The sequence below is a fragment of the Bombus fervidus genome, chromosome 13 (assembly GCF_041682495.2).
Source record: "Bombus fervidus isolate BK054 chromosome 13, iyBomFerv1, whole genome shotgun sequence".
In the NCBI taxonomy this organism is placed as follows: Eukaryota; Metazoa; Arthropoda; class Insecta; order Hymenoptera; family Apidae; genus Bombus; species Bombus fervidus.
Window position 1 is genome coordinate 5761609 of NC_091529.1, and position 25095 is coordinate 5786703.

The window sequence follows — 25095 nt, forward strand, 5'->3', positions numbered from 1 at the left end:
GTTTATGAAAATGAAACTGTAATCATAAAAGGTTTACGACGAAAAGGAAGTGTCCTAATCGACGTTCTTCTTTGCGGTACGATAAACGTTTTGCGTTTTTATCAAAATTCAGGTGAGATTATTCTCGCCAGTTCAATTGACTAAACTATTCGTGTTAACCAATCGAAGACTGGATTCGCCTAATATTGTTTTTATTTTATTTATTACCCTCAATTTGACAATTTTACGAAATCCACAAAACTGAAATACTTATAATACGATAATCTTTAATAGATTAAGACGTGAATTATGCAAACTGATAATAGACGAACGTGAATGCGAACGGAGCGGTGAGTTAAAAATTGCAACGAAAATAACAAGCTCGTTGAAAATAACAACGAAAATATGAAAATGTGACGAGCTTAGGGCAACTTCTTGGAGACAAAGATCGCCGCAATTCCAGCTACCAGATGCCGGAGGAAAACACACGGTAATTACGGTTCAAGGGAGAGACTGACTCCCTCCTCCGCAATTAACTCTATTATCGTGAGTTGCAGGGCAGCTTGCGCTGGCAATTATGAAAATTTGATGTAAAAATCGGATCGATACCTCGCGACACAGCCTATCGTGTAACGCTTGTTCGAACCTATTTTCTTCTATTAGAAATGGGTTGAAACGAGAACGATTTTTACCGGGATACCGGGACAAGATACCAGTACGGAAACTGTTCCTCCTCATGGGTCAACGGATCATCCTTGTTCGCGTGACTCTGTGTACGAAGGTTTCCATGAATGAACCAGAATTACGTTGCACATTCACTAAACGAACATGGAACTGTGACCAAGCATGCGAGATACGCACAGCTAAAGACTCGGTATCGATTCGACTGCTGGTAGAAACGTGCACTCCTGGGTTACGTGAATATCCAAACAATATTCGCAATGATGAGAGGTTTTAAGATCACAATCGCTTCTCTCTTTAGGTCTAAATTTACTTCGTATGATATTTAGGTGATAATTATATGCGAATGGAGAGAACAAAGTCTTCGAGTAACCTTGACATAGCCTTGAAACAAGCTACAGACAATTTTGAAGTAACCTTGACATTATTTGGATGACGATGATCACTAAACGATTTTAATTTTTAACTTGAAGCAATCCTAACGTTATCTCCTCAAGTAGGGAAAACGCGTTTTATAGATTCTGTGGAAGTAACGTTTGAATTCACACAGCCGTAAACTCACCAAAAAGCCGGAAGTGTTGTCCAGGAGACACCGGAAGCGGACGGTGAAGCTGCGCTCGAGAAGATGACTGTGCTGGGGTGAAAGGGCGTCGTGCAAGGGGAGACTCGCACTTTCGGCGGGTAGAAAAGAATTCCACATGAGCTGCCTTTGGAGTTCCTCTCGATCTTCACTGTGGACCAGCTCGTAAACGCTTTGATGGACGATGTCGGACTGAAACAAATAAAAAATGGGTAGTTAACGAATGAGTTTCCCTCGGACATCGCCTAAAAGACAAATCTTTAAAGTTGATCATAGAAAAGCGTATGTAGAATTATTCGTGGTAACGTAGGATATGCAAAACGATAGATCAACGTTAGAGAAGGTAATTAAATGAGTAAAAATGGAAATTTGCAACACGCTGAAATTTTGTAGAAAGCTTAACATCGAAGCAGAGTGGCGCAGTGGAAGCGTGCTGGGCCCATAACCCAGAGGTCCGTGGATCGAAACCACGCTCTGCTAAGGGGGTTGATTTCCCCCGAGAACTTTTTTTTTCAATCTTTTTACTAAAACTTACTTGTAGCCGGTTTGTCCGAAGTTTCTTTATAATTTTTCTTTTAATTCTACGCATGTTAACTAAATTTTAATGGTAAGAGTAGGCCGTAGAAGTGTGCAGGTCACAGGAGTATGGTCAAGCAAAAAAAAAAAAAAAGAAAGATTGAAATGAAGAATCAATCAACTCTTAGCAGAGCGTGGTTTCGATCCACGGACCTCTGGGTTATGGGCCCAGCACGCTTCCACTGCGCCACTCTGCTTCGTTGAGGGTTGTTTCTTAATAACTTTTCACGAGATTGGATCTTAAACAATTTAATTTTCATAAATTTAGTTATGTACCTTTATAATTCTATGTTTGAAAATGTACAATGTAAGTATATTTCGTTTCGTCAGACTCTAAATTTGGCCATTCACATTTTCACATACGTAGAAGGATGATATTTCTTGATAGAATGCGTTATTATCTGTTACATAAAAAAATATTGCAACACATAGTGTATTTTATGTTTTCAATAACAAAGTTTCGTAACGAATGTTACGTGGATGTAACGTTTAAGAAAGCTCCCTGTCTTGTACGCTTTTATGCCTCTTTATCATTAATAACTTCATAGTACGATATCAATTTTTATAACTCGAAGTTATTGATCTATTTTACTTTCACCCCCTGTAAATGCTATAAAAACAGCTTTAGGGATGTGTCTGACACAACAGCAGAGTGGCGCAGTGGAAGCGTGCTGGGCCCATAACCCAGAGGTCCGTGGATCGAAACCACGCTCTGCTAGGAAGTCGATCAAATATCTTTTTTTTTTTAAATTTCTTCTTATACACTCATAATAGACATACTTTGTTCAATTTCTTTGCCAAATAAACTTTCTATAATTTTCTTTTATCACAGAAACGTGTCTGTTATATAGTTTTGACTGTGATTTTATAAATACTTATTCACTGCATTACATCATTAATTATACCGCTTACGTCATTTTATTTTCTTAAAATAACATTGCAAATTACCAGACACAGAAACTGCACAGCTTTCAATAGATCATCTACGAGCGTTTAATGAAGCGTTGAAAACTTTATTCTTCGTTCGGACACATCCTTACATTTGGATATTTTATGCTGAATACGATTATTTTAGTACAAAATCTAAAAAAAAAAAACCCATTTACAAACATTCAACGAAACTCTCTTTGAAGCTATTATCTTCGACTCAGAAGCATATCCAGTGGTTTAATCTAGGTAAATAGGAAACATCGAACGGAACGTCGAAGAACCTGGTACACAATAATTTCTCCAACAACCCCCGAATGCAATGCGGTAGACAGTTAAAACTGCCCCGAACGATCAGACGGTCGACGCGGCCAGGGTGGAGAAAAGGGACGGGCAGAGGCAGCGGCATTATTTCAGGAAATATCTGATCGGTCGTGACGTCGCGACGGCGACATAGGCGCACGTACGGCACATGTAACTACACGTGTCCAACGCACTTTATCGCGCATAATTAATCCGGGCTAGGCAGCGACGGACGATGAGCCCCGTTGGCGCACGAGAAACCCATAGTTTCCTCGTTCCTTCGTTCAAGAAAAACGACCAGAACGAGAATAACTCTTCCCTCCTTTCTCTCTCTTTCTCTCTGTTTCGCGCGCGTATGAACGCCGATCGGATATAATCGGATCCGACACCACGCACCGTAAGCCTTTCGAGCCAAGCTTAGAAAATAGATCGAATTAACAGGGCCCCGGCTTTGCTACACCATACGTGGCCACGGTTGTCCGGCCTTCAACGCCTGGAATAACGTAATAAATCACCAGGTGGAAATGATACGGACGCGGGCTCGCCTTGCTACAGACTCAACGAACGTGTAAGCTCCTCTCGTAGAAATAGGAAGGCGCTGGCGCTTAGCGGTGTTTCTATATGAAGAGGCCGAGGCTATGGGCTCCCTTCGGCGGATAAGTGTTATCTATGCAACGAGAAGGCATAGCGGCGATGGTGCTTACATTTTTAAGCGGACGGGCGATGGCAGGTTGAGGATAACTTTTATATGTTACTTTTGTAAGCGGAGATCGAGTTTCTATTAGAGTAGATAGTGAACAATAAAAGTAAAGATTTTTCATGATGGGATTTGTAAATATTCCTTGAGAAAGGATTCAACGCCGTTTCACGTTTCTTCGACGAGAGAGAAGGAATATTTTTAGGTGGACCATTATGGAAGTTCGGAGATCGAATTTTAATTGCTAATGGACAGACCAAAGATTTTTGGTAGTTAAACATTCTGCGTGAAGGCCTCAGTCTTATCTCTAGTTTTGTCAGCGAAGAAACAGATAAAACAAGTAGAGAGGAGGCTCTTCTACGGAAAATAATATTCTACCAAAGTTGAATTCACGGTGCAGTAATTGAGCTACACAGATCAATCGTTTAATTTCTGAAGAATTAAACGCCATTTGCCACTAAACTAAAATTTTCAGGAAGCCTTCACGCGCCTTGTCTATCTTCTCCGTTGCACGAAGTTTAAATCATATTTATCGTCGGTTCAGAGAATAAAGAAGTTGGAGAGAAGGTACGAAAGCTGATCGCATAATTTCGACGATGGCTGGCGTTAACCTCGAAGGAAGCGCGCTGGTCGAATTGTCGCGATAGGCCATTAGCTGGTCATAGTTGTTCGAGGGCTCGGTTAACCGGGAATAATATAATAAATCACGCGATAGAAGAGAACGGGAGCTTTCGAGGTACTACGTTGCATTTCCGATAGGCGGAACAGCGTAGCTGCACGTAGCTGCACCTTCTCGTAACGTTCGTGTCGCCGGTGCACGGATCTCACGACTTCCATGTTACTCACACCATCCTTCTGTTACGATATTACTCGTGGACGATAATAGGATGCCCGTCTATTCAACCGAAAGACGTATTTTTTTTAAGAAAATGCCAGTCTTCTATTAAGTTGTTCCAGCGAAAGTCGCAACAAGAAACGTTTGACACAACATCGTTGTTATCGATTCCAGCTTCTTCGGGGGTAGAATTTACATTGCTGAAAAATTTGCTATCCCACCAAGCAGATATTTAGAACGGACAAAGAGAAACAGTGTTTCAGATTCTGTTTAAAATTATTTTCTTCTAACTTGTATTTAGTTTCTTCCAATTCGAACTAGACAATTTTTCTTCCAGTTCGTGATGCGATATCTTACCCACCGTTTGATGTTTGTCTCACCACTGTACAAGTTATGAAATTAAGAATATTTTATGAAAAATGTAGAAGGAATATATTTTGGAGAACTTCGGTATTGTACTAAATTATACCATGTAATTCGACAAGAATTCATACCGTATGGTATTTCCAATAGAGAAACTCCAAGAAACGCAAATGCATACTACAACCGCACATTTTCAATTCCAACCAATTATACACTATCCTCTGGATCACTATGAAAACCTCGAAATTAAATTAAAGCGATTTTGTAAAATATCTGCAAACGTAGTATTCTATAGTCTTGTACAAAATTATGGCACTGTGAGCTCAAGTTCGGTATAAACCCACACCACATCTTCTTCGATAGAAATTCTCCGCTGCCAACTCCAACCTTCTACTTTCTCGGAAAAGTATGTCGATACCGAAGCAAGAGGCGAAGCACAAAATACGAAGAAACGAAGGAAACATAAAGACACAGGAGTATCGGCGAGCTCCGTCGGGCGTCTGGTGCATGGTCGGCCATAAAACTCGATCTCTCAATAAATATAGGAGGAACGCAGCGCGAAGTCGCGAGCGTGTACGTTCCTCGTTGGAAAGGGAGGCGAGTGTCCCGTGGAAGGGTCTGGTCGGTTCGCCACAGGGTCCTGGATGAATTCAGGGATCTCGGTGGATCTGCCTTGTGGCTTTCCCTAGTCCGCAACCCTGCTGAGCGTTCCGTTTGCTCTAATTTTAATTAAACCCTTCCTACACAGGATTTCCGTGGTAATCGAGGAGCCAGGCAACGGCCATACTTCATTGGGACACGCTCGACGTGTAATTGCTCCGCGTTGCCCTTTATTCCGCCCCGCCAACATGGCTCGGCCAATTTTATTCCCGTCCGCGGTCCCAGGCCCGCGTATATCAAGCCTCGGCCACGGGCGTACGTGTAATTTTCATTAATACGTGATTTATTCCGGCGACGCGTGATTTATGGAATTATATCGACGCCCGATAGCCGCGTCCTGCCACCACGCCGCCTTCGAGATCTTGCTCGTTACGTCGTTACCCTCGACTTTCCATTATTGCGTTCCGAGCGCTCTACAGGCTTCGTTCGGATTAGTCAAGTTGCCTGAAATCGAACAATTTACATAGGTTCGAGTAACTTGAAACTTCGCAAACCTGTCCATTATTATCGTACGAATTTAATATATTATACTGCGCCAGGTGCCTTTACAAATCGATATGAGAGCCTCTCAAAATCAAAACTGATTCGCTCCGCTTTCTGTCAATTTCTCAATTTCGTTACTTGAAGCGTTTAGGATTAACGTCCAACTCTTTAGAAGTGAATTATTTGCAATTTGTTGTAAGAGGATGGCAAATTTCAAGATGAATTTAAGAAATGGTGTTCGCAACATGTTCGTTTCTTTCTGCTTTCTAATTTATGGAGTCGATCGATGCGGCTACCAAAAGGCTCGTACGCTACGCCGTTACATCATGCGTGCAAATCGTTCACATTATCGAAAATTTGTTCTCGTTACACGACTGCGTATTATATGATGATGTAAACAGCAGTATGTATATTTCGAATTACACGAGCGGTTTCTAGTTTATCGCGAAGTACAGACGTAAAAGTACCTAAGTTAATGTACAAGAAGCTGGTCCACGTTCGTCGCTTTCGCTGATTAATATCCACATAAACGAAAATTTTCATCGCTATTATTACACGGTTGCTAACATCGTCCAACAATATTCGATAGAAACGTCACTCGTTCAATCAAACAAGTCCCTTTTGTCTAGCCTTATCAACATCTAGAAGAGAAAAACTAGCGCGGTTCCTGCTACTGCAACGTACTATCAAAAACACATCGATAGAAACACGACAAGTTGTCACATCAACTGCGATTATTGCAACTTCGGTTAGTCTTGCAAAAATGTCTAATGGACGCGAGACGCAAGGTCGAAGAACGAAAAAAGTTGGAAGCGGAGGTGTCGGTGTTCGGGTTCGAGGAACGAGCCTCCCGCAAAATACGTTGACCCCGCCCTCTTTTATTTTCCGCACGAGGCCCCGGCTACGCTCACATTTATTTTTCCCCATGGATCTCTTCTCCTTCTACCTTCTCTCTTGGTCTTCTTCTCGTCTGTGGCGCGGCCAGTTAGCAGCGACGGGCGGTTTTGCCGGTAAGGTCCGGTAACGTTTGTTACCATTGCTCGTTTAAATAATCTCGAAACATGCATCCGCGGGACGGAGCGGCCGACTCGTGGATGGCTTTACGATCGACCCTCGTCGTTAATTAAGAGCTTGTAATTATTTAGTGGAGACGCTAGCGCACCCCCGCCGGCATCGAAGCGGTCCCGCTCCCTTGGCAGGCTTGATTTACATTCCTGCGAAGAATGCGAAAGGCCTCGCCTCACTTTGCTCTATTTTCTCCTTTTCTTTTATTTTTCACCGTCGTCTCTGTGTCCTGTCTGCTCGTCCTGTTTCACAGTCGTCTCCCTCTTCTCGGACGCGCAACGACGATGACAAGAGCGATGCCCTCACGAACATCAGATTCGATTTCATAAAATTCGTCACTCGACAACATCTTTGAACATCCCGAACGCTTTGAGGAAGATTCATGCGGCTATCACAGGCATGTTCAAGCACACTATTATAGCAATTTTCAGAAAGTTTCAAACATTTCAGATATTGTATCGTACTTTGGCAAGTGTATTTGTTTTTGATACAACTCGCACGCATTGTTTCGTTCAATCGTATCTCTCATTCAGTTTCTACCGATGTCTTCGGTCAGACAGCCACATGTTGTTCTACCAGTTGTCGAAGATCTACTTGAATGTTCTTAGTCTGCAAGGTAGGAATCACCGGGTCTAATCTACCAAACTACTCGCAGACGATATTCTCACGAAGAGTACCTTCTTCGCAAACAATACGCACTTTGTTTTCTGTCTGTCTCTTCATAAAATGTACATACGACACAGAATAAATAATACGTATACCGTACAAGTTATGTTGAAATCATTTAATCTAAAGCTATCACAATTTCGAGCACCAAAAACTTTTCTACAAGCGACAGGAAGAAAAAAAGAAAAAAAAGAAAAAGAAAAGATAAAAATTGCAGAAATTTAGACAACTCGTATTAAAAAACGTAACCCAAAATTTCCACGGCGAGGCATCAAATTGTGACACGTTGACGCAAAAGTCAAGTGGAAAATTAAAAGTTGCAGAGGATTTGGTCCACCTGCGAAACACGTAGCCATCAACCATCCTCTACGAGGACGAGAACGACACCAAACGAATCGCGTTCGCGTAAATCCCGTGGGACGCGAACCGCTGAGATAAATCAGCCAGGACGCCGGGTAAAATCGACGGAAACACGATTCGGCGCGATCAAAGGACCCTCTACAAATTGAAACAAATCAGCCGGCTAATAATAATTAATCCGCGGGCCGCATTAATTATCGAATGCCGCCCGAGTCGTCCGCCTTCTTCTTCGTTCCCCCACGCCGTCTTTTTCTTGCACGGCGCTCGCGCGCGCGCGCGCGTATGAAATCTTCTTGCTGGCTCGCAGCACGAGAACATGCGCGCATTTTTGCGCCAGCACAGCTCCGGTGTACGCGATAATGCGACCTCGAACGCCGCGTATACCGAATGTTGAGCTCTCAATTACGCCCGCAGAGTTATGACGCGCCCTTCCACCCCCTCGATTCTCCTTTGTGTTATATCTCCCTAACAAAGTGGCCCGAAACAAAGTGGAAGGAGGCGGAGGGAGAGAGAGAGGAATAGCCGCGGGTCAGGCTCGAGATCGCATCTTCATTAACGGCTATTAATTGTCAAAATGTGCCACATAATTCAGCGCGTGCGAACGAGCAGCCAAGCTTCCCCCCTCGAGGATTCCAGACGAGAGTTTAAACTTAACGCTGTCGATTGATTTCGAATGGGAACCGGCCTCAGGGTAGTCCGTTTCAGAGTTTCGTCTTGGTATCTTTGGTCCATGCGAGATACAGCGCAAATTATTGGGTCAATACAGTCGGGGAGAAAAATAAGTAGGCGAGTAATAGAAGTGGATAGAAATAAAGTGTCGTTAAACACAGCTTGTGCACGTAAAAACATAAATACTAATTTCAATTATTTGTTGAATAGGATAGCATACAAGGAGACACAGTAGACACAAGTTGAATATGTGTAGTACTAGTTACAGTTCGATCGAGTATTACAAAGCAGAGACAAGTTCGTAAAATAAACCATTTGTTCATTTATATTTTCCTGACGTTTGTGGAAGACGAACGCGCCACTTGAACGTACCGCGACAGGATAAATCTTCTCAATTACGAAAAAGGTACAAAAGAGACAATTTGTCTTTGGACAAGTCACACGATATTCTGACAGATATCGCTCTACGAAATCTTACGTTAGTCTCTCGTCCGCATCTTTTGAAAAATTAATAAATCCAGAGTTAGGAAATCACGATACTTCATCTCCGTCTGATACGTAGTTGTCGAAAAACGTAAACGATAGAAAACGTGAACAATTTGAATACTAGAAAACTTGGATACGCGAAACACCTGTAAAATACAATCGTCAAAGAATCGCACCGAGTAGGTCCTCCGCATCTCCCGCTAGAGGCGCGTTCATTGAAACGCGACGTGGCACGCAAACAGAGTTGCACGGCTCGGTAACGAGAGAAAGAGAGCCGACTCGATGATTTCCCGACTCGATGACCGTGTATCCGACGCGACGTAATCGCAGGGCGTTTCGGATGACGCGATTACACGGACCTGTAACTTTGCAGAGCCGGGTCGGCCCCTGTTGTTCGCCCACCCTCGAAGCTCGAATCGCTGGAAAAACCGCGTAATGACAGCGTCCGCCCCGCAACAACCTTCCTCGCGGTAATTCACCGGCCAGCAACACTTCGCGTTGCTCTTTAGTTCGATATCTCACGCGAGAAACCGAGGGAAAAAGCGTTGCGCTGGAACCGCGGCAGGGGGTGGTCGAGCAAACACAATGGGGGTGGGATTGTTCACAGAGCTGGTACGCGGCTTAATTGGCCTGATAGAACCGATTCTGATCCTCCACGAGCCTTTGCACCGGGCCCCGTGACCAACGTTGGATAAAAGCAATAACTTAAACGAAAGGTCGGAGGGTGAACTTATCGTACTCAAGAACGAACTCTAAGGAAATCTGCGGTTGGGTAGGTTTAGGAAAGGATATAAAGGGTCGAAATGGAGAATACGTGAAATTGCGATTGTGAGTATAATAGAATCTGGTTTGAGCCGCTTATTCGCCAAGTCGGTTAACTCTACGAAATAAACGGTAGAGAAAATCGATGAAATTATCGAAGACGCGTATCGACCAAATGCTTCGCTAATAAGATTTCGAAAATTTCTAAAAGCGAAGTTAATTAGTTTGAGTACAAGTGAGAAATATCATATTCTTCTCGGTTATTTTCTCTGAAGCGATTCTTCTCCCTGTCAAACAGGTTCGAGAGATATTTCTGGAGTAAAATTGCCACTCGTTCCGTGAAAATTACCATGCGTATCTCCTCCTCTTTATTAGGATTTAAGAGAACACTATTGAATAATGCTTGCGAGTTTTCTAAGCGGGTAGTTCTGCAACCTATAAAACGAGAACGGAGTCTATATTTTGACGTTGTTACAAGACTCAAGTAATTGTTAGGTAGGTATAAGTATAGCATTTTTGTTATTTGTAGTATATAAGTATAGCATTTTTGTTATTTGTTTATCGGTAATTTATTAAGAGGAAGACGAAAGGGGGTAAGAGTTAAACGAAAATTCAGCCTGGGAGAAAATCACTGCGTCGGTTATTAGTCGCGATACACTTCGTTTCTCTTAAATATACCGCAATCGGAGGAAAAATCATCGTTAACCGTGTATCGTGACGTGTGTGTGAACCGTTTGCGTGCCCAGTTACATCTCAATGAATACTGCCGCGAAGTCAAGAGCCGAGGAATTATTCTCTCCGACCCGGTTGCTCCGATTTTTCCTTCTCTTATATAAACAAATTATCCGGTAAATGCGATTAAGCGGCTTAGCATACGTTACAGGCGTATCGTTAATCGAAACTCTAAAGTTAAAAACACTCGTGACTCTTGCAAATATATTGGCGGAGCCAAACTTTCGTGGCTTCCATCGGGTTTGAGTATTCTTGAGAATCTGGTCTTGAGCTCCGAGATACGTACTTGTCATTTCAAAGGCGCCATCGATATTTTTATCGAGATTCCAGACATTTGATTCGAAAAATTAGTCGAGAAATTCATGAAAATACAGCATTCTTAGAAGCAAAGAGAGAAACGCCATCGAGACTTTTATACAAATTTCAGAAAAATTCAATTCCAGGCATACGATATATGCGAATCTCTCAGAAGCCACGCTGATCGGCTCCATCAATTGGAGTGCGGAGGAAAATGACGACTACGAACACAATTTTCTAAAATCTAGCATGGAATTTTTCAATTTTTATACCACGCCTCTGTGATAAATAATTTCATGAAAATAAGTCGTTTGTTTTTTAAAACGTTGAACAGGAAAACTTCGTGAAAAATGGGGACCGATCGATCTGACTTTTGGCTGGCTCGCGCGTAGAACAATCGGAAGAACTCCGAGTTCTCAAGGAGCAATTGAAAATCATCGTAAGAAGGGCGTGCGATGGGAACGAGGAAAAGCGTGCTCGGTTCCGAGCGATCGTCCCTTGAAATTTGTTTACAAGAAACGCGAGATTGTAACGCGTTTCCCCCTTTTGTTGGAGACGCGAGATCATCGGATCGGAAAATCATCATCCGTCGTTTCCTGCAATTACGATCCTATGCACAAAAGCGTTCGCGTGCGTTTCAGCTCATACAGTCATCGTGTGTCGGGAAATCATCATCCGTCATTTTTTTCCTTCGCTTCTCCGCTCTTTTTCTTTCGTTTCTCCTTTATTCCAATCATAATGCCTCCTTTTTTACTATCTTCGTTACACTCGCGTGCGTGCTGGATGCCTGCGTGCAGATCGCATTTTGGAACGCGTTCACCGGGGGTTGAACGATATCGCTCTGTTCCGGATAGAGAGGCAAATGGCTTCTTTTCCCTTTAATCCGCTCCTTCTCCTGATTTTGCCGCGCTTATTTACCCTCCGTGCTCGTTATTCTAATTCTGACCACTGTCATCATCGTTCTAACGTGATTCGTCGAGCATCTATGGAATTAGGAGCGATTCTAAAGTAGCTAAGGACCAGTGAAATAATTCTAGGACGAATGTAGAGCGTGTAGACTCGGGATGGCTGACGAGGATTGTTATTTATTACAAATTACTATTACAAGGATTATTATTACGAAGAATTTGTGGGAAATTTAAGCACCGAAGAAAGTACAGAATGTACATGACGCGCAAAAGTATTCAAAATACTTGAAGTACCAAGTTGTAACATAGAAAATTTCCCACTTGGTTCTATCAATTTTCTAAATATTTTCTTCTTCGACGAATATTTTTATTTTCATATATTTTGCATGCACTTTTAAAATCGTGGCAATCTTCCCTTTCTCTATATGATTCGAAGCTTTTAACTATTCATACACGAGGTGTTGCAGAAAGTTGATGCCACAGTAGCACATGTTCGTAAAGATACGAATACGTATCAACATCCTAAATTATAATCATGCTCGTTGAATATGACGGACAACCACATTTCGTTCGACGTGATAATAAATTCCAATGCCTATTCGTGCCAATGTACAACGAAGATGAATCGTTCGACTAAATTGTCTATTACGAGTAATTAAAATATATACAGCATGAAGGAACTATTCGACGATGAATTAACGTAACAGGCATTTTAGAATAAATTATACCGTTCCTACATCGCCTCGACCTTTCTATAATTATGTATATCCAATTATATCAAATTATCTGTAAGGATCTCCAATATTCGAAGAAACCTAATCACGAACAGAGCCTATATAGGTACGATATATACGAGTTATTTGAACGTTAACTAGACTAGATAATCGCGAAAGTCTACTGAAAAATGTACGTCCATGGTGTACTAGGGGAAAAAGCAGCGTTAGCTCGGACAAGGGGGATGATGATTGCGTAAACGTGACACGTAGAACGAAGTTGACGGACCTGGCGTGACCAGCGAGTGTTGGGTGTGGACATGAGAAGATAAACCAACACCGAGGGTGTAGGTACTGTGGCTGAAATTACACTGCAACCGGACTACTAATAATACGTTAAAAAACTAAAAACTTGCTCGTGATGAATACTTGCTTCTTGGGAAGCTTACTTTCTTTCAAGGGTTGGCTATTTAACTTTGGATAATTAAAGTGGAAAGAAAATGTCGGAAGTACCTGATGGAAGCCAAGGTAACTTTCTATGCTGTGAGTGGCGAAGAACACTTCGCCGTCGCAGGTCAGTATGAGCAGGAACCCGTTCAGCGCCTGTAACAGACGAATTATTTTGCAAATATTACTGGAGGTTCAATAAACATTCCATCGATACTCCCTAGGCTACGTTTATTGTCACATTTGTCTCGCGCGATTGAGTTACGCAGAATTATTAGCAAAAAAAAAAAAAAAAAAGAAAAAAATACAAATAAGCTATCAATTATTAGCGGTAATAAATTTCGTTGTATAATAAAAACAAGGCTAATGATGAAACAAGTTTGTCGAGTCAATTTTACAAGTTACAACGCATATGAAATATCCGATTTTATCGATTCAGACTACACTGAATTCTAGAAGAATTCTCAGGTTTAAAACGATACACAAAATGTTTTACAAAATGTTTTACAAAATCACAAATATTTATTGAAAGGAAAGATTCAAAAACTTTCGGACATTACATATGTTTCAACCTGATAGAAACTACAAGTCAGTTGATTATACTATTCGATATAAAACCGCAAAAAGGTTTCGACAGGAGTCTAATAACTAACGAGTTGTAATTTATCAATTTACTATCGAACCCGGATATAATATCCCATGATCATCGACGATACGAAATTAGAAAGAAAGAAAAAAGAAAAAAAAAGGGAACGAATAGAGAGAAAAAAAAAAAAATTCTCTGTAGCGATAATTCACTTCTAGAAAAGGAGTTGCACAACGAGTGCTCGTTTCCTTTCCGAAAAACGGGGAATTGCTGGCCGGGGCGAAAACGTTCCGGAAAGTTTCCCCATTTATCGACGTGGCCGATGGTGTGGTGGCTTTCGAATACCAAAACGAGCTAGAAACTCGAACGGCCGTATCGAAGCCCGAAATATCCGTCCTAGTTTAAACGGTCGGAGGCTAGAAACGAGTGCGGGGGAATCGGTCGTTTAAAGTACTTGTCTGCTAGCCCGTTTCCCGAGCTAAATGTGTATTGTTTTGTTTTATTTCGACCCGTTGCCGTAGGTGCCCGTGCCAGGTACTACGTCCGACTGGTTTTATTGGTCGGAAATATGAAGAGAACTCTGATACTCAGACCTCCTCGCGTTAATTTATAAAAGATTTTTCTTTTGCTTTAGCTTCGAGGTATTTGTTGTTTCATGGAATAGACGATTCTTTTACAGGTAGATAGATAGGAACAATCGAGCTCTATTGTATTTTTCTGGGCTAGGAAATTTTTAGATTTTTGGCGTTTGGCAGTTGAAAGACATTGAGGGAAATGTTATTCGAATTGAATTTAATAATTAAAATGTATCATTTGGAATTGGAAGGTTTTCGAATGGAACGCTTGCAAATCGAGTGTTCGACTTGAATTCTTCCGAACTTGCTCTGTTTTGTTACGCTTTATGACATTTATGCAGTTCGCGCGTGCAAATAAAACGCATTACAAATCGTACAGTGTTGTGAAAATTTGTCAATATTCCAGTAATGTCCACATATTGCGGAAAAATTTCTCGAAGAAGTATGATTTGCATAATGAAATCTGCGTCTATAAACTTGGTCACCGATGAATAACTTGACATCAGCTTCAGTGGCTGACTCGGCATTTATTGTAGTAGAACTACTTGCTTAAATAGCTTTACTTCAAAGTAGCTACTTTAATTTAGCTGATCCTCATTTGTTACGACTTAAATTCTAAGCTTAAACAAAATTTAACATTCAGTGCGAGATTCAACAATTTAACGGTAAAGACAGTCCATGGGATCGCGTATGACGTCTAAGAGACAACCCGTGCGCCAGTTTGCTCTAGCAGAAAGCGAACGCTTCGAAATTGAATCCTTGCGAATTAATCCGAATTCAATGTCAGAGGATCGGAAGGCTGCGAATTGAAATACTCCAACTATCGAGAAATTCGCCAAGGTCTACCGACTGAGTAGGGACACCATAACCGATAATGTCGGGGGATGGCTATCGAAGCGATCGCATGCGCGACGGATGCTGCGATTTGATTGGTTGATCCAGAGGGTGGGTTTCTCTCTGGCCGCTCGCGTCAATACGGATCCGCGTGGAGGGCGAGTTTCCCCGAGCTTCAATCAACCCCCTGTACCACGAATATAAGCTGTAATAGGATTTTCTCGCTGCCTGCCTACGCTTCTTCCCTTCGAAATGGCCGACATGGCCATTTCTGTAAACCGTGCCATCCCCCGTGGGATTCCGTCTAATCGGCGCGATTGCATCCTCCTCTAAACCCATCCAACGATAAGAAAAATGCTAATAAAATAAAAATTAATGAAAATTTGGTCAATCCAACTTATCAAACCAATATTCGAAGTAAAATCTTCCAACCAATCGAAGACTCTGATAAACTAAAAATGAATAAAAAAAGGTCAAACGATCCACGAATGAGACGAAATAAGAATTCATAAAAATAATATTCAATTATTAATCAAATAATATTAATATTCAAAGTCCAATCTGTCGAGCAACAGAAGATCTTGACAAAACGAAAATTAGAAATTTCCTCGTTATTACTCAACGCACGCGTTACGACCGTTTGCGGAGAGACGCGGTCGCGAGGAAAACGCGTCAGCGAGAGGCGTAAATTCTCGCTACGATTCGTGTAATCGACGCCGCGAAAGAGTCGTTCCCCTTGTTTCGATTAAGATAACAGGGGTGGTTCAATGAATAACGTGTATATTCAACAATAGATTGTACAATAATAAGAGCGTCACAAATTATTTGGCGATGAATACAGTTAATGCGTTACAGAAATTCGACCCGACTTTACGATATCTCTCAATGAATTCGTCAGACTAAGCGACTTTATTCGTCAGAACTCTGGATGTATGCAATTAGACTTTTCAATACCGACTGATTTAAGGGTGGAACCGTTATAGACTTGTTGATTGTTCTGACGACGAAAACGAACTACTTTGAAAGTGACAATGCTGTGTCGGAGGAGAGCTAGAGAAGGGTGTGTCTAGCGCACGGGACCATCGGATTTGTTGATGACAGTTTTTGGCCGGGAAAGTGAGGGTAATAGACATTGTTTCTATTGGCTATTAAGACTGTTGGTGGACTAGGAAGGGTATTAGCCGCCCTCGATAGAAAGTTGGTAGTAGGAAGCATCGCACGCGTGAAAAACTAACTTTCACGTGTTTTCCCGAAACGAACCATAAACCTTAGAAAACGCTTTCGTAAAAAGATCTTTGTTCGATCTGAAAAACTTTAGCTAAAATTTTCTGAGATTTATGGTCGGTACTTGAGAATCTTAAGGGTACGCAATAAGGATGTGCGGACATCTGGCTGTCATCCTGCCCGCGATGTGTGGCCTGGTCTAGGTAGAGAGTCGGCCGACGTAACAGCACGTTTATGTGAATTTTATATTTTTACTAGAGAAACGAAATCTATCGAGATACCTTTCATTCGCTAAACATTGTAAAGAATCTTTTTTATATATTTCTGTTTTGTATTCCGTATTATTCACATTTTGTGCATTCTTGCACCATTAAGTTTTCCAAAAATGCTTAAACATTGCTTATTCGCGCATTAACAATTCAAGAAAATAAAAAAAAAAAAAAAAAATAAAGAATAAGAGAGAATAAACAGAGGAGGAAGGCAAGGGAGAACAGTATTTCTCGTATCGTTTATACGAGGCTGAGTTTACGGTTGACACGATCCAGGAAGAGCAGCGAAGGGTGAAAACGAGAGAGGACAAGGGGCCAGAAAAGAAAATCGATGGATTTTTATTTCTCGCGTGTGTTGGCCGGCAGCGAATCAGTCGCGTGCCGAGTGTGCGAGTACTCGCGTGTTCCGTCCAAGCGTGAACTTCTAATACCCCTTCATCCTCACCTTGACTCTGGTGTATTAGCGGGTCGCCAATAATACTTCACGCACGAAATCTTTCCATTTTCTTCGCTCATGCAACTAGAAGTCACGGGCACGGACACGGGCCGTGGCACGATCGTTCGGTATGCAGAGCCTACGAATAACCTCAATCGGAATTACATCTCCTTCGATACTCTCTCCTTCCTCTCTCTCTCTTTCTTCCTAATAACCATTTCTCCTTTAATTTGCTTTCTATTCGTGCACGTTGTTAACACCTTAACCGTATGAGCAATTATCGGTGAATCTGTAGATTATTGTTTATAGGAAATTTATTGGAATTTCTGTTTATTATTATAACGTACAAGGGATGACACTTAGTTGGAATTCGAATGCTTTTTCGTAAGCTTGGATGCATCGAACGGAAGACTTGCGAATGAAAAGCTCTGAAAATGATAAGCGCTTGAAGCGAAAACATTCGAATTTTTGCAAAACCGCAATCTTTGAAATTGAAAACGTTCGAGTTGCAAGTACAGTTATCAAAATAACAGCACGCTATACGGTACGGCAGATTACTCAATATTCCCTTATTATTATTTTTTATGCACGAGGTCATTAACAATTAATTAAGGAAGCGGTGTGAAAGTGCGGTATTATTAAAAAAGAAAAAGGGGGAAAGATTCAACGAAGGAAAAAATAGGGATAAAACGTTAACGCTGCAAGGATATCGCGTTTCTTTTGATCGCCACTTCGCTGAGCTCTCGCGGATTGATAGCGCGCAACTCGCGTGCCACTTCACAGTCAGAATTTATAGTTCCTTTATTATTTCGACTAAGCTGCTCTTAAGTTTCCGCACACGTAACTCGCTTCCAATTTTTCGAGCCACGATCTAATCGGCCAAGTATATCTGCTCCTTAGCATATTTCCTTCCTATCGCATACAATTTACCTTTGTTTTTATCCGGCGTTTGTTTTTCCCTTGCTCGAAAACGCTGCCAATTTCGCCGCGTGTTGCGTACAGAAACATGTACATTTCGTCTCTGAAGCATTCAGTTGGCGAAATTTTAGTTCGATACGACGAAAGCTTCTAACATCGAAGCTTCGAATTCTCGAAAATTTCAATTCGGAGGTTTTCGGAAAAGTTTCAATTCAGGAGTTCAATTCTCGAATTCTAAAGCTTCTAATTTAAAAACTTTCGATTCTAAAATACAGAATTCGCAAATGTCCCGTTTGCTTCATTCGAATCTAAAAATCTATTGAAATCAACATCGGTCGTCCGCTTGTGTCTACATAAAAATGTAATCAATCTGAGATCCAAGCTTTAGGACTCAACTTTAGAAAAACGTAAAGCTCGATGGTTGGTTTTGCCATATCTGTTGAACATTAAACGGCAATTTGTATTTCTTCTAGTTTCTGTGTGATCGCAGGTGTAACAGATACTTATCGGAAGACAACGTTCACCGTAATAAATTATATACCAAGATAAAAGATTCTACTATTAATTGTAACGTGATTCCTCTTAATTCATGTAAAGCCTAATGAATTTTTGTATGTAAATCAGATAATAGACACACGTTTTTTGCATCGCGGAATTTCATTAAAACAAACAAAAGGAAATCTTTATTCGGGGGAAGGGATCCGTTTAGATCTACTAAATGCAATTACGTTGCGATTTAATTAACACATGATTCATTACGAGTCGGCAATTAACTCGCACTTCATATGGCACAGTACATAAATCAACTAAGTAAATATACGTTCTGCGATATCGATTACACTCCCTGTTGTCTGTTTTGTATAATAATATATCTATTACTCGCGATGCATTGGATAGCGAACAATAACGTTTTCCCTTTCGCAATGTAATTTATCAGGAAAATTATTGCGCCGGTGGAAACCTGTTCGTAGTTTCTCCAGGGATTAATAAATTCCTTCACAAGCGAGAAACTTGGTAGAATAAATTTCAATCTGCAATCTTTTCGTATTCTAGGCTCGCAAAATTAAAAGCTTCCGACTCGAATACTTTTGAATCGAACGACCCCAACTTGAAAGCGCTCAGTTTAAGTGCGTTCAATTTGAAAGTATTCGACTTGAGAGCGTGCAATTTTTAAACTTCTCACTTGCAGCGTTCGATTTAAATACTTTTAATTTGGAGGCGTGCTATTTGACATCCTTCGACCTGAGAATACTCAATTGGGAAGTTTTCGCCTTGATAGCGTCCAATATCTAAAAGTATTCAATTTTCACTGAATAATTATGAACGGTATCGTATATACTACATCTTTATCTTCTGCTTGTATTTTAAAACCCTATCTACTGTTCTGGAATAAAGTCACTTCGGATCACAGTTCATTCTGCCTCGCAGCCAGACGCGAATGAAAACTAGTCCTCAGTAACGCAAACTGATTTTACGACAGGGGTTAGTTAAGACTTTATATAGCTCATTAACGCACAGGCAATTAAGCAGCCTATTGAACAGTAATGTTTTTCGTAAGAGACGACTTAATTAACGAAATAGGGGAAGTAATCGCGAGTGCCGCCGGCAGAACACGTGGAAAACGATAAATTCATAAAATTATTGCCAGGTCGCGTTCGTGCTCCGTGACGAAGGAATGGCCGTTATCGGCGACGTACGCACGAACGACAAAGCTACAGTTGCTAAAGCTGTCGAGGTTGACGGGCCACGCGAAACGAGATCAGACAGATTCTTCCGCTCTGACGAATTACGTCCCGAAAGGAACTCTGAATATTGGTCTAGATAATTGCGATTAAACGTTCACGTGTTTCTCGAGTGAAATTTCTTTGCCTCACATATGTTTTATTTCGAACGTGGTAAGTTCGAAGGTGTTCGAGTCGCAGGTGTGAGGATTTCATTTTCGCTATGCCAGAGTTGTTAATTAAACAATTAAAAATTAATTTAAAAAGCACCGTTTAAATTGTACCTTTTGGGGTTCGAGACACATAAATTCAGAAGCATTCACATTCTATTCGAAAATGAATACTCCCGTTCGTAAATACTCGACGTAATATTTTAATTACAAACGGCCAAAATATTCAACTCAACGGCGTTTCACTCCAACGCTTTTGGACAGAAGTAAATTTCAAACAAACATCTATCGATGAGATTTGAAATTCCAAGAAATCGAGATCGGTGTTAAATCGATGATCTCGTGGCGCCATCAATCATCTCGTCCAAAATCAACGGCAGGGGAAAAATGTCCCGGGTTAAATACATGAATGATAAGACGCAAGAAATAATAATATAAACGATAATGGTTTGCTCGATGGGTTTCATGCTCGAGCGTGATTAATTATGGACATCGGAAGGGTAGCTTGAACCACGTTCGCGAAATTAATATTCGCGAGGCAACGGGACCTTTTTCGTCGAAAAAAAATCAAGACGGCATTTTTTTCGCGTCTGAACTAAGCAAGATGGCTAGACAGCGCGCGTCCGGGAAACGTCCGCCGACGAAAGTCGCTCGACGACGTTTTATGCTCGCGAATGATTAATCGTATCTGCATCTATCCGCAGCGAGGACACTTGTTTCTGCGGCAATCATCGAAATTTCATTTGTTCCGACGATTAAGACTTCTACCGAGTTAGACGGAATGAGAAAAGTATGAAAGGACACAATGGAAGAATAAAAGAAGTTAAGGGGATGAAGGAAACACCTGCGTCCTCTAGCGCGATTCAACTAATAACGTTAACGAAATTCTACAAGTTACAAGCCGATAAACTCAATCGCATAATAGTGGCAAGTTCAATGATATCGAACAAATAAAGTTCTGTGAGTAAATTCTACAAATTACAAGCCAACTGATTATTCTACTTAATAGTAGAACCACCTACGACTGAAACATAAAGCTTGTACATATATCGTCCATATATTTAAAAAAGATCATTCCAAGTATGTAATGACGATTTGTAGTAAATCTACATAATCTGCGTACGAAATATATACATCTATAGAGTTTTATAAAAAATTGCTGATCGATCGTTTCAATTACTTTGACAGTTGCAGTATTAACGAAATCGTTAAAAAATGATAAAACTGTGAAAGAAACGCCAATAACCGTCAACTTGTAACTTGTCGATTAATTAGTACCATTAGTCGACCAATTACAGCGAAAGATAATAATCCTGATGACAGGTGAGGAAATTAAGATGCCACAGCAGGAAACGAGGAACAGGAAGAGGAATAAAATAGAATAAACTCGTGAAGGGTCATCGAACGAACGATTCGGATGAAATATCGAATCTGGTCGATGCGGAGGATCCATGGCCGGTGTCTCGTCGGTGTCGACGCCAGGGTAAGAGCAAATGCTGGCGATACGTAAGGCGCAAAAGGGGGTGGTATCTAAGGGAGGAAAGGAGCACGCGATCAATACGGGAAGGACTAGCGGTGCCAGACCAAGGCGAGCCCCGTCGACCACCAACCTAACCTCATATCATCCCATCCCATGCACCCACCTAACCTACACTTACCTTTGACTCAGCCCGTGTCTCACTGACTCACTACACTTTGCCGATCGCCCCGTTTTCCCTTGCGCCCGGCTTCCGGTTATCAGTCTAAACCGCCGTTACGCTATGAAGGAACGCAATCACGGGCCAGAAATTGCTGTTTCGATGCCACCCTTCCCTCTAAAGGGGTTCAAATGTTTCTTTCAAAACAATCCCACGTTTGTCGTTTCGATAGTACAACTAGCATTCGGAATTATTTATTCGATTATAGGAGAAATGGTTTATGGGCTTGTCTCGAAGGGACGTTGTGACAGGTATACAGAGTGATTCTGTAATAATAACATGTCCATTTTGTTCGATATTCTGTCTCGGATATTGGTTTTAAAAATGGGTTTAGTTTGTGGAAAGGATCGTGTTCGTGTTCAACGTCGCTGTCGATTATTTATTAACCGGTGGCTGGTAACATTTTTGTAGAAATATGTAGGAGCTATTTAATCATCGTACGTACCTAAAATCTTGCGGGATTGAATTTTTTAAGGACTGTGTATTTTGCACCGCTGGTTTCATGAAGAAGGCACGACGTACTAACACTTAATATCGATTTATTCGACGCGTTATTATTCCACCGAAATATATAAACAATTTTATTTTTCTGATAAACTTTATGGCCATACACGGACAAAAATCCCTCTCATTCGGTACTTCGGTTTACCGCTATAAAATGAAACATTCGACGCTCGTAATAACGATGATCGAGTTCCCCGTTAGATGAGGTAACTAAATGAGTTAAACGGAATGCCTATAAATTCTGTATACAAGGTGATCAAAGAATATTCACCCATTTCAAAGTTCAAACTGTTTATAATATTCACTGGTTAAAACAACTTTTCTATCCAACTTTCATATTTCCAATTATATTCGCAAGAAGAATATTCATAAGATATCGCAGAAGAACGATAAAAATTAATAATAATAACACGATTGGAAGGATTTTAACGCTACCTTTGATGCACCCTGTACGACAAAAAAAGCAGCCATAGCAACTGGACGATATAAAAGAAAAATAATCTGGCTACTTGGAATACCTTCACCTCGTAAACTTCGTTTGCAACATATTTGCCATACCATTCACTATATACAACGCCATTCACAGTGCACACACGGTCATTAACGAGGCAGCATCCGGCGGCTTCACGACAGCCTGGAACGCGGCCGATACGAAAATAAAAGTTCATTTAATCGTCGACAGGCTGCCACTTCCTTGGTCGTGGACGACGCACGCTCGCCTTTTTCTTTGCCGAGCTTCGACACCTGCCCCTGTCGAATCACTCGGCTCCTCTTCGCGCGACGGTTTTCGATCGCAAGTGCAGATTACCCGCCTATCTTGTTTGATTAATCTCGATACCGGCTCTCCGGATGGAATAATGAAACGCGTGCGACTTTGAACAATTTCGAGCGACTTGTCGCTTCCTTTCAAACTTCCTATTAGAACCACTCTACCTTTGGTTTTTATCCAAAAATCCCGTCCATTATACAACGGTGTATTTACGAAGTGTTTTTTTCCGTGGAAAACAGTTTCCATGGTTTTTGCAGCAAACGGCGATCGGTGTTTATTAGCACGTAAATACAGTCTTCCTAACTACAGCTATCAATACACATTTTGTTTAACGATATATATCATATATAATGATTAAATAGTCTGAAAGAATGCATGTCTATGGTAATGGCAATAATGCAGATGTCTGTATAGCGTAGTGTCCTATACTGCATTCTTTCTCCTGTTAAGTATACTTCTGATACTTAGCGTACTTCTAATGGCAATTGTAGACAATGTAAACGATCAGGCTCTCCGTCATCGTGTTTTACTACGATTGTACAGACCGAACCTAACACGTTCATTTCACTTCTAGTGTATATTGACTTCTGATGCACTATACATACCTTTTTCTAAATTTAAAAAATAATAACAAAAGATAAGAGGCAATTGTTCAAGCACTTGTGAATCGAAACGACGAGTGAACGAGTTGAATATAGCGGGAAGAGACTTTCAATTTTTAAAAATTGGTAAGAATGATAAACGCGTATAATAAACAAATAAGAGAGCGAATCTTTCGCTGTTCGTTCGATAGTCAAATAAATCTGCAATGTAAGTGTACTCCGTGCGAGTTCACCGTCGACTTGAGCAGCAGATCCAAGCTCTTACTTGTTGCTGATGCTTGCATGTCTGCCCCTTTTGCCTCTTGGCTGATTGCTCAACTTCGTCCTGCCTGTTTTCCTGTCGTTCGTCTCGATCGTCCACGAATTCTGTAAAAATCATCCTCGACAACCGATGATCCCGAGTCTCACGAAAATCGAAGACGAATACACAATTCGCTAGCGGCACTCTTTTCGCGTAGTAGCATTACTCGATACCTAGGTCAGACGAATTTGTGGCGCCAGCTCGTATATGTGCTTCGTTTATTTAGTTAGACTAGCTGCAACCTATCTCTTACATAAAGCAACACTAAGCACATCTCTTACGTAACGCGTTAACGATAAAACCGAGTTACTCCTATTTTCGCTGAATAAAAATATAAAATTTAGTTCCCCAATGACATCGACCTAACCCAAGAGAAAACTCCACCTGTGGCGAATTTCGCTTATGGAATATACTGGTTTTGCATCTTTTACATCGTATAACGAACTGAATCAGATTTCACCACCAGAATCTAACTTTTCCATAATTTTCCGAAATTAAATACCAGATCGCTTTTCCTCCGAAGCCTTTAACAATCATGAAATTATCACGGTAACGACAGTTGTACAAATTCTGCCTGTTACATCCTATAACACGTTGGATTTCTCAATTAGAATCTAACTTTCCCACAGTATTCTCAGATTACTCATCTTTCCTCTGAAGTCCTTTGGTAATAAAATTATCGGAATGACAATTGTTGTACGATGGATGTTGCACAATGTACCTTTATAAATTGTTACACGTTGTGCATCTTACGACACGAAACCGAACTCAACACGTTTCTCTACCGGACTCTACTTTGCCCAGAGTTGTCTCAAACCAAGTACCATATCGTTCTTCTCCGAGGACCGCAATCATGAAATTATCACCGTAACGACTGTTGTACAATAAACTGTACGATGTATTTTCATCAATTTGTGTAGGTTACATCTTATAAGACGTTGAGACGAAATGGTTTCCGATTCTCCACGCCTGGCTCGACCTATCATCAGCCTCGTCGTTCACCAGAATCCTCCTCCATCGAACTTTTCCCAAAAGCGATCGATCGTTTCGGTACGATCGTCGATCGTTCGCACGGTGCTCGCTCGTTAAGAATTCATCGAGGTGAATCGGCGAACCTGTGCATTAGCCGATGAAACGCGCTTCGAAATTCACGGAGGTCCGGGAGCGGTTTTGTTGCGCGGCGGAATCGGGGGAAGGCGATTTTTAGCCAGGGCTTCGGTACAAATCACGCCTCTCGGTGACGTATCGCCGCGAAAGCAGCCATTTTGCTCTCATATTTTTTATTTAATAGCCAGCAGGC

At 41.3% G+C, this 25095-nt stretch overlaps 1 protein-coding gene and 3 non-coding genes across 5 annotated transcripts in view; 2 read left to right on the forward strand and 2 right to left on the reverse strand.

Moving 5' to 3' along the window:
- The window catches only part of Ss (aryl hydrocarbon receptor spineless), a 158999-nt gene that overhangs the window by 7723 nt on the left and 126181 nt on the right, over window positions 1-25095 (reverse strand). For both annotated transcript variants that reach the window (XM_072015332.1, XM_072015331.1), the window contains exons 4-5: window positions 13256-13345; window positions 1223-1432 (exon numbers count right to left, since the gene is read on the reverse strand). In XM_072015332.1, coding sequence (XP_071871433.1) covers window positions 1223-1432; window positions 13256-13345 — 300 coding nt within the window. The remainder of the gene's footprint in view (window positions 1-1222; window positions 1433-13255; window positions 13346-25095) is intronic.
- Window positions 1649-1720, forward strand: Trnam-cau (transfer RNA methionine (anticodon CAU)). The gene has a single exon. It is a non-coding gene; the product is annotated as a tRNA-Met (tRNA).
- Trnam-cau (transfer RNA methionine (anticodon CAU)) lies at window positions 1942-2013 on the reverse strand. Its single transcript has one exon. It is a non-coding gene; the product is annotated as a tRNA-Met (tRNA).
- Trnam-cau (transfer RNA methionine (anticodon CAU)) lies at window positions 2463-2534 on the forward strand. Its single transcript has one exon. It is a non-coding gene; the product is annotated as a tRNA-Met (tRNA).